This window comes from Hippoglossus hippoglossus, chromosome 15 (assembly GCF_009819705.1).
Source record: "Hippoglossus hippoglossus isolate fHipHip1 chromosome 15, fHipHip1.pri, whole genome shotgun sequence".
Lineage (NCBI taxonomy): Eukaryota > Metazoa > Chordata > Actinopteri > Pleuronectiformes > Pleuronectidae > Hippoglossus > Hippoglossus hippoglossus.
Genome location: NC_047165.1, coordinates 4,512,471 through 4,523,159, shown reverse-complemented (window position 1 = coordinate 4,523,159; position 10,689 = coordinate 4,512,471). Strand labels below are relative to the sequence as shown.

At 38.9% G+C, this 10,689-nt stretch overlaps 1 protein-coding gene and 2 non-coding genes across 3 annotated transcripts; all 3 read left to right on the top strand.

Annotated features, from left to right (window-relative positions):
• Positions 1–4,813: 4,813 nt before the first annotated feature.
• trnae-uuc lies at positions 4,814–4,885 on the top strand. The gene has a single exon. It is a non-coding gene; the product is annotated as a tRNA-Glu (tRNA).
• A 427-nt stretch (positions 4,886–5,312) lies between these two features.
• Positions 5,313–8,400, top strand: LOC117775087 (cytochrome c oxidase assembly protein COX20, mitochondrial). The gene is made up of 4 exons (XM_034607924.1): positions 5,313–5,489; positions 6,308–6,422; positions 7,114–7,177; positions 7,304–8,400. The coding sequence occupies exons 1-4, from the start codon at positions 5,454–5,456 to the stop codon at positions 7,446–7,448; spliced, it is 360 nt and encodes a 119-aa protein (XP_034463815.1). The 5' UTR covers positions 5,313–5,453; the 3' UTR covers positions 7,449–8,400.
• On the top strand, positions 6,637–6,708 carry trnae-uuc. The gene has a single exon. It is a non-coding gene; the product is annotated as a tRNA-Glu (tRNA).
• Positions 8,401–10,689: the final 2,289 nt, after the last annotated feature.

Genomic DNA, 10,689 nt, shown 5'->3' with positions numbered 1-10,689 from the left:
GACACAAACATCTTTTGAGGAGTGTGTGTGTGTGTGTGTGTGTGTGTGTGTGTGTGTGTGTGTGTGTGTGTGTGTGTGTGTGTGTGTGTGTGTGCGTGTGCGTGTGCGTGTAGCCATGAACTAGGTTAGCTTACATTTAACAGCTAAACATTAGCACTAAAAACTTGTATCAAACATATCTAAAAAAAATACATATACTTTATTATTACCTCAAAATAAGTGTTTTTCAAACATGTACTCAAGTAAAAGTACCACATTAACATTTATACTTGAGTAAAAGTAAGTAAGTACTTGCTTTTAAATGTACTTAAAGAATTGAAAGTACTAGGTTTGCATTAATCCTGATTGACAAAGCTCAAAACTCAACCTTCATCAGAACAAACATTTCGACTGATGGGAGCAGAAAACAACAGGTGGAAGTAACTAAGGAACTTTAACGATGAATTTGTTCCGTTGACTTTCTCAGGAAGTTTCCCCAGTGAGAAAAACGGCTTAAATTCATGTTGTTAACTTCCAGCTGTGTCTTTACTGCCGCCATTAAAAAAGGTCTGAAGGAAATCAGGCCTGTGCTCACATCCACTTGGTTGGCCACAGGGTCGGAGAAGAGACGCTTTGCACGAGCTTCAATATATGAACGGTCAACGAGAGGTTTATTAATGTGAGTGGTTTGATAATGAAACGTATGATAAGTAATAAATTATACTTTCTTTGCGACAACATTATGCTCCACTGGCAAATTCTTCCTAACTTCTTCACCTAACCTCAGCCGTCATAATTGACACTGGATTACAGGAAGATCTCACATCGGCTTTTGATGACAGGACGCCTCCAAATGGAAACAAGATCAGTTACTAATCTTTTTATTGTGAAGGACAAAGTTCCATGAGGTTTTATATTTAGAAAACTTTCCCATAGTCGAGAAAGGTGTGTTGTGGGTAACAGCAGGTTTCTACAAGGAAGTACAATGTGTGAATTAAACAAACAGACACCATCTCTGATTCAGCTTCTTTCATTACTTCAGTGACCTCACACCCAAAGAACAAAGGAATAAAGTTTGTTTACCGTCACAGCTGCAGGAAGAAAGGCTCAAATTTAAAGTTTGTATGAAGAGTGAATAATAAGAAAAAGTTGGTGTAATGAGTCAAACTGTGTGGGAGGATACAATAAACCCTGCGGTGCTTCAGAGAGCGACTGACCTCCTCGACCTGGAGGACAATGGAGGCGACAAACATAAAAGCATAAAGCTGCTGTAAGTGAGAAGAAATGAATCACTGAGCGCTGAGTCACGTAAAAGCTGCAAATTAATCTGGTTCTTGAAGCTTTGATTCAATTTAGTTTCTTTAATTCAATTTAGCTTCTGTGCTTTTTTCAATGTTGAAAGTTTGTGCAGAAAATGACTCTCAGTGAATCTTAAATATCATAAATGCAGGTTGTTGTTGTTGAGTGTTTTCAGTCGAGGTGTTTTCAAAAACATTTTTTATCTGTTTTATTTATACACTAGAAAAACTTCCTGTTACCTTTAATTATCTGATATTAAACAACACGCGAGGCTGAAAGACCGAAACATTTCAATATTTGTCACTTTTATACGTTTGTACAAATTACTACGTTTGTTATATGGTTGTGAAATGTAATAAAGTACATTTACTTTTGAGTATTTCCATTTCATGCATCTTTAAACGTTTAGTATTTATTCCACTTTATTTATCTGACAGCTTTAGCTACGTTTTAATATTGATCCAGGATGTAAATGAACTGATCCATTATTCATAGTTTATTATATCCATCAGTAGCATCTATGTTAAGGGACATTCTGCAATTTCATTCATTTACCTTTTGTACTTTTATTTTCATGCTAATACTTTATACTTTTACTGAAGAAGGATTCTTAACGGTGATATTAATTTTCTTACCTAAGGAAGAAACTGTATTGCTGCTGGAACAAAGATTTTTCCATTAAGATTGAGTTTATATGAAAACTTCACGGGACCTAAATATAAAACCATCATATATAAAACCATGTGACTCTGCAGTGAAGAGTCACAGGGACATTTCTCTGTACCTGAATGAGACGTGAAAAGACGAAAGTGAAATCCCAGGAGCTGGACCAGAGACACAATCAGGTCCAGAGATGTTTGGTAACAACCTGCTGCCAAACTGACGGATGAATCAGCTGCTGACGTTTATCCTCAGATGTTCTCAAGAGATAAACTGTTTGTGTTCAGCCTCCAGGATCTTTTTTCTCTCCGCTCACTCATGTCTTGTTCAAGGAAACGTTTAAAAACTCGTTTCAGGAAAACCAAAGAAACATGTGGCCGACGTCCAGTCCTCAGCTCCTGCTGCTCCAACCTGAGTCCTGATGTAGAGTAAAAAGCATAAAGTTAAATGTTCAGAGTCAGATCTCTGCAGACAGACGACGGAGGAACAGAGTCACACATGTTTATAAGCACAGACGTGGACACACACACACACATGCACACAGTTGGTATGTGAGTCTTTAGGTCAGCACGGGGATGAAAAGTCATTACGTTGATTATCTGTTGACCTGCTGTCGCTGCTTCCACTTTATTGATGAAATAATAAGAGCCAAAGAGCTGATGAGCAAAAACATCATCATCACTCCCCCATGGGTGTGAGCTGGGTTTGAGTTCTGATCACTGTGATGGAGAGAAAAGCTCAAATTCCCATAAAAGTCTTTAGGTAAATTAAATTTAAAGAGTTGTCGGATCACCGAAAATGTGATGAGGCTCCGTCTATAAAAAGTTTATAACACTTTTACTGTATTGTTCACTTTCACACTATAATAGATCTGAAGTTATTATAAACAGTGACAGAATGTGTTTAACTCAGTTTTGCATTTAAAATAAAAATATAAATCAATGTATTTAGTTACAGTTACATTTTACACAGGTGGTACGTTGTTTTCCCTGATTACAGCCGCGTGCAAAGTTAAAAACAAGTTGATGGCAAAGACAACGTAACTGAACCCGACTCGAACATCATTTCAAGTCAAACCCTCTCAATTGCCCCCTGGTGGCGAGCACAGAATAGGTCCTAAACCCCTCCTCCTCCATGTTAGCAGATGGCACATGGACCAAACAAAAAAATCTGAGATAGTTAAGCTTCATTTTTGCACAATGTGAGGAAGCGTCGTCCGTCTTTATTCAAAGTCTATGTTGGTGAGAAGGACGTACACAACACGGCCTTTTCATCAAGTGTTTATTCCACAAAATATGAAGAAACTTGTCATTGTGTTGTTGCAGATGTCGACGGGACACAACAAGGACAAACAACAACAGCAACAGCCTGTAAACTGATGCTGAAAACCTTCATGGCCTGAAGAGATTTAACAGGAGCTTCTCCGACTGAGCCTGTAGTTAAAATAAAACGAGCTGGTAATGATTCCTCCATGATGTAAGGACGGGACTTGTTTGTGCTGCTGGAGGTTTTTTGAAGGACGACACATGTTGAGCCGTAATTCGCTGCGAGCAGATGTTTCTCTGCAGGAGCTTCGATTCATCTGCTGAAAACAAGTCTCACACCTCAGCTACAGCGTGAACTCACAACTGAACATGCGTGTGCTTTTTATACACACAGGCTTCATATCACATACTGAACAATGCATAGAGGGAAACATTGAAAATATGTGAAAACACAGAGAAGAAGGGCTGCTACTCTTCACTTGAAATTCAAGTTCATATTCAAACTGCAATGACCTGTTGGAATTCAAAGAGTTGAGAAGCACATCCGTCTGAAGTTTGTCTCATGATCCAGCGGAGGGCGCTCACCACCAGCTTCTCATCTGTCAATCCTGACGTCAATTTCTGCATCATCAAATAACTAATTAATCAGAACTACCTTAAAAATGTGAGTAACATAAAAGAGAGAGAGAGAGAAACCAAAATGTCCGCTCTCGCCTCAAAAACTTCTCAGCAAGGTCGACACAGACAAAGTTAAATCACACGAAGAGAAGAAGGAGAAACAAAACAAGGCCTAAATTTACTTTCATCCACAGTGATCTTTCTTTTCATCTAAATAAATCCTGTGTAAAAACAATGATTCATACTCAAATATGAAATGTCCATCAAACATTCCTCCAGAAAAATGTCTCAAAGCAAAACAAGGATAAATTCCAATTGATAAATTCCAATATTATTATTTTTCATTTGTGCAAACTGACCCTAAATCAAATATTTCCATCTCATGAAATAAAAAACAACCAGAAAACTAATGTTGAGCTGCAGAGAAAAATGTTTTTACTCATTCCTGTAACTGGAAATAGAACCAGAATCTAGAATAGATACCAGAAAAGTAGAAGATTATGGACAAATTGTGCAATTTGAATACGTCCATTGATAAAAAGGAGGACATTACCATATCTCTACTCAGGCTGCAGCCTCAGTTATGGCCACCAGGTGGCGCATTTGCTCCTTTCACAGCCTCACCAGCTTGTCCAGGTTGTTACATCATCTGTGTTGAAATAAAGGTTCATTTATTTTAAAAAGATAAAACAATATCATCCATGTTTGTTCTGAAGGAGAAAATACAGAGATTACATTTTATATTAAAAAATAACTTTGTCTGTCATATCACAACAAAATAAATGAATCTTAGTATTCAGATGTTTTTATTTGATCAGATAAAACCTTCTCAACTTATTTAAACATTAGAATTCAGAGAACTGGAGATAAATAGAACATTTGTGTCAGTGGAGTTATTTAACTTGTGGAGTTTCATGGCTAAATATATTTATGTTTTTGATGTCTTTATGTTTTTATGTGACTTACTAGGCTGTGTTTGTTTTTGAGGCATGTCCCATATGGTCTAGCGGTTAGGATTCCTGGTTTTCACCCAGGCGGCCCGGGTTCAACTCCCGGTATGGGAACATACTTTAATTATCTTTGTACTCAATAGGATGTGATTATGTAATCGATAATTAACAGTGAAACCTTGTGACCTTTTGTACTGAAAGATAAAATCAAAAGCTCCTCAGTCTCTATCATGCTATGTGGATGTAGATAAAATATACAATACTCATTATATATAAAATTGTAAATATTCACAAATGACTTTATATTTTCTGGTGTGTTATTATTAGATTCTTTCATTTGTGTCTTTATCTTTTCCTTTCTTTGCTTCACTAAATAGGAAATAAAATCAGCTTGTTTATTTATACTAGCTCAAATTAAATAACTCAAGCAAACAATTTACAAATTCAACAACATTATTATTATTATTTAATATTATTTTTTTCATCGGAACTATACAGCAACAACTCCTCTGTTCGTGTCGGACCTCTAAAGGGACGGACCCTCTGGCCTCTATAGCGCATGCGCAGATCATCGTGTGTCAGTGTTCTTACCATAGATTGTATATAACGTTGTTACGTGATGTTTTAGTTTGGTCGCTAAATTGTTAAATTTAATCGTTAAACGCTGAAGGACTCTGCAGCGATGACGGAAGAAGAAAAACCGAACAACAGCAACAAGGTGAGAGAGAGAAATAAATCCATCTCCAACCGGAAGAGGTTTGATCGATGTTTTCAGAAGGTCAACGATACAAACTGTAGAAGCAGTATTTCACTTCTATATTCAGAATTTCACTTTATATAAACAAAGTAAAGCTGCCGAACGCATCCTCACTTCATCAACACGTTTCTGTCTGAGCTGTGTTGAAATTAACTGATGACAAACATACTTTATCTTAATGCAAACTTTAACTTCAACAGGATTTTAACGGACCCGCGTTAACAGGATCGAACTGAGATCCAGATAACCTTTTAGTTAACTTAGCTCAGTTAGCTTAGCTTAGTTAGCTCATGTTAACAACCTGAATTCAAGTAAGTGAGGTAGGTAGAGTGATGACATTAGCAAGACTGAACAGCTGGCTAGCTAACAGGCAACAGCTAACTAGTTATCTGGTCAAACCAAACCCCGTTCGAATATGTGATAGTTAAAGTTTAACTGTTGCCCAGATAATAATAATCAATCACATGTAGTTAGTGAAATGTTTTCCTGATATATTTTGACCTAAAGATAATTTCGGCTTACATAATATTCATCTATAAACACTGGATTTGAATCAAACATAGAACAGCGACACTATCCAAACCTTTATTGAATATAACTGATGAGCTGAAACTGCAGATTCATGAGTCAAAGCTCTCACGGAGTTTACATTCTCACTAACACACTGTTCTATAGACGAATAGAAGTCATGTCTTTACATTTAAGCATGGAATGAAAATGTTAGATCTAAGGTGTATTTGTGTCTCTCTGTCTTCCTCGTCTGTGTGTCCGTCCCTCAGGGTTTCCGTCTGCCGGGGTTTCAGAGCATCCAGAACACTCCGTGTGCCAGAGACGCCATCCTGCACGGGGCCGGAGGCTCGCTGGCCGCTGGCCTGCTCCACTTTCTGGTCACCAGTGAGTTTTAACTGGACTCTGGACGCTGTGTGTGGGGATGTGTGTTTCCAGTGCTGGTTGAGGTTCAGACCTGGTGTTTGCAAAATGTTTATAAATAAAACATTTGTCTCAATGTAGATAATTAACTTTCAGAGTTTCATGGTCACAAGTATTTGTTTAAACAGTTTTCCCTCTGGTCTCAAAATTGTCGTACACTAATATTTGCACCGTCATGTCCCATATGGTCTAGCGGTTAGGATTCCTGGTTTTCACCCAGGCGGCCCGGGTTCAACTCCCGGTATGGGAACTATGTATTTTACATTGAACCCAAGAGGACATGATGATGATGTAAATGATTATTAGTTCAGACACGTTGTGGCTTCTTGTGCTAAAAGATAATGGTCAAGTCAAAAATATTTCCAAGACATAAATGTACGTAGATAAAATGTAATATGCACATTGTATACAAGATTGAAAATATTCTTATATGACTTTATTCTTTCTTTCTTTCTTTCTCCATCTTTACTTCACTAAATAGGGAATAAAATCAGCTCATTAACATATCAGCTTAAAATAAATAACTCAAACAAACAATTTACAAGTCAACAAATAAACAAAGTAGAATAACAACAACAAAAGTTGTTTAACAGGGTAGAATGTTCTTGTGGCTCCTGAACTCTCAGCGTCGTCCGTCCTGTTTGTTTGTCCGCAGGTCGAGTGAAGAGGTCTTTTGACGTCGGATTTGCAGGATTCATGCTCACCACACTCGGCTCCTGGTAGGTCTGGATCATCACTGACACTTCATCCTCTGCTGCTCTGTCTCGACCACTATTAAAGAAAATCCTCTACAAACTCTTATTCCTCCACTTCTGTTTCAACCCTCCCTGCGTCTCCCTCTCCAGGTTTTACTGCAGGATCAACAACGCAAAGCTTCGCGTGCAGCAGAGGATGATCCAGGACGGCATGAAGAACAAGATTTTGTACGAAGGATCTGTTCCCGACCCCGTAACACATCCCAGAGCAGAAACGCCATCAAGTCCTTCGTGATGACTGGCACTGAAATTCTTCCCCGTCGTCTGCAAGAGCTTTGAAAAAGAGAGGAAACAGCGGCAACGGCCCTTATCACCAAATCATCTGGAATCTCCTCGTCTTTCCAAGTTTACGTCTTCATCTTCTGCATGTACGGCCTCCTCTTCTTCATCCTGAGATATTTGTATTCTTCCACTTTTAACTCCGTCACGTGTTAGAAACCTCATCAACACGTTCATCACTTTTTTTTCCCTGGACATTTTACAAGGAGGCTGCAGGAAAAGTTCTAGAAAATGTCTTCAGCCACTGACTCGGACATTTATGTTCCCACATAGAACATTTCAGGAACATTTCAGTTGAGTGCAGGTCTGAAAACAAACTCTGTGGTGTGTCAGCGATTTCTTCTTCCTGTGTGAAGCTCCCTTCACTAAATGGTGTAAAGAAGTGAAAAAATAGAGCAACCGTTGTGTTATCAGTCTGTGATGTTGCTGTATTTCATAACTGCTGTGACTTGTGGTCTGACTCAGTTTACCACTGTTATGTTCTGGCTCTTCTAAACCATCTAAGCTGTGTCACTCATAAGTCATAAAAAGGACGGGGACACAGCAGCAACGCGTCAACATGCTTCATCTGAGATATTATTGTCTTTACTGCAAACCCTTTGAAATACATTGTCTTGTATGTAAACGACAAACAAACTGCTCGTATTTATATTTCTCTTCTGGAAAAACGGAATCTCTGCAGTTTTCTCTCTGTATTTAAGAATCAAAATCAGTGAATCCTCACAACAAACTTCATCTGTTTCATTTCTCAAACCTCTCAAACCTCTCTAACCCTTAATGTTGCTGATTTAAACCTTGATTTTTTTTATTATTCATATGTTAAACTTGAAGTAGAAGTAGAAAATAAACTGCACTGATGTAAACATGTCTCATGTTCAGTCGAGGATGTGTCATCGATGTCTCTGAAATTGTAAGTATTGCGTCTTTATATTTCCTCCATACAGAATAATCAGTAGATTACATTTCCTCAGGGAATCGGTTAATGAAATAGATCATTTTGATAATGATCAGTTCTAGAAAACATGGTTCATTGTATCAGATTTAACTGAGAAAACTAAGAAATGAAACAAGTGTAATTTCATTTTGCTTGTTGATATTTCTAGTAGAAAAAAAGTATTATCAGTAGATCAATGAAGTCTCAGCTCAACTGAACGTGTTCAGAGGACGAAGCACCACTGAGCAGTGAACACAGGGAGACTGACTCACAGTGAAGTGCCCTTGAGCAAGACGCTGGTTCCCTCCAGGTCGGCTGTTCATAACTCGGCTCTGATGTTTTTTATAAACATGTGATTTATGTACATCACTGCTGCTGCGTTGGTTGGAATGATGCTGGTGTTAAAAATGATTCACAATACTGTAGTACAACCTTAAGTCCAGCAGGTGTCAGTACCTCCACATCCTGTGGTTCCTCCCCATCAGTCTGACTCAGTGAAGGTCCAGATGTTATTCTGCACCAAATCTGTCATGTTCATATGGACACAGTTTGTAAAACTATTTAAGATTCATATAAATTAATCTACAGGATCTCAGCTTCACTTTGGTGTGAGATATCTGAAAATATTATTATTTGGATCAAATCAAACACACTTGTAGACATCATGTCATCTAAATATGTCTGACTTTAAAAAACAATCTAGATCCATGAATTATTCTCTGGGAAATAAGTGAAAATGTCAAAAAGATGAAAAAGTTCCCTGGATCTTTTGTCCAGATCTGCATTAATATTTCATGAGTTTACTGGAAATCTGTTCTGTAGTTTTCGTGTGATCAAAGTCATCTGTAGTGAAGAATGTCAGACGTACGCTGTCTAGAAACCAATCAGTGTCAAGTACAGGTCGACGCAGCCCACGTAGGTGATGACGACAGGACGTACGTATGTCAGACAAAATTAACCAGATCACGTCCCCCCCAATGTTTAAATATGGTCAAATTGTCCCCCCCAAATAAACTGAATTGTAAACTGGCCGATGAATATTAATAATAAAACTGTTATGCTATGACGACAAGCAAAAAAGCACCGCTGTCACTATGAAACTTTGAACGATTAAGGAATTATGGTGTAGTGCAGCTCTGCATGCGGTTTGTCCAATATCCCTTTTCCACCAACTGGTGCTGGTGCTGGTTCACGGTCAATGCCGTTCAAAGAGCCACGTCATGACGTCCCTGTATACGTCTGTATACGGCTCCGCTCTCCCAGCTAATGCTAGCGCTAACTTAAAGCACAACAAGACAAACAGTGGTGGATATATCACATTTAATGAGTGTTGCTTGTGACTTTGCTTTTCTCTTTTCAACATACACAGACATTCAAACACAAGTGGTCCAGCATATGTTTGCTGCTCGTCACGATCACTACGGACGGCAATCAACGTTCAGAAATGTTGGCAGTCATTAACGTTATTTGTTTCCATGAATCCTATTGGCTAGTTGCATAAGACCGTTTCCGTTTCAGTATTAAACATTGTTTTAAATAACAAAATACATAAAAATTCATTGATGAGTTGTGAGATTTTGGTCCCTCCAAATGTTCACTTCGTGACTACGGCCTTGCACTTAAGGCTCATTTATGCTCAGCGTTAGAAACAAAAACAGACGGAGCTTTCTGTCCGCGCACGTCTTCCGAAAGCTAACTAAGTTGGTGAGTTGGTAAGTTGGACTAGTGCCGTTACAATCTGGCCTCTTTTGTTTCTTTCTTAAGACGAACATCATCTAAACCTCCTCCGCCGTCATTTTTTGTTGCTGTCGTCATAAACTCTAGACTCTACGCTGCCCTCTCATGGTTATTTACTTAATAACCAGCAAAGCATGTTAGAAAAGAACGTATCTTTTTTTAGTATCTGAAGGCAGGAAACCTTTTACTGCTCGGACACAGAGCCCAACGCCACGTGCGGCTGCAGAGGGCGCTGCAGCTCAGTAAAAGTCTCATAGTGTATCTTTAACCGTAGCAGTGGGGGGGTTAGGAAGCAGCCAGAGCAGCGTCCTTCAGCGTCGGTCTTATTTTAGCAGGACTCTATTTCAGTGTGTGTTGCGTCCTGTGGGATGATTGTTCCAGCCGAGCTGTTGGCTCACAGGCAGTTGGGAGCGAGATGTCACCTCGTACGATACCACACTGACAGACTGTTACGTGACTGAGACTGACTCAGGGAGGGACAGGCCAGGCATCTGTCACTGCTCCACATGCCAAACGGTCCCCGGGT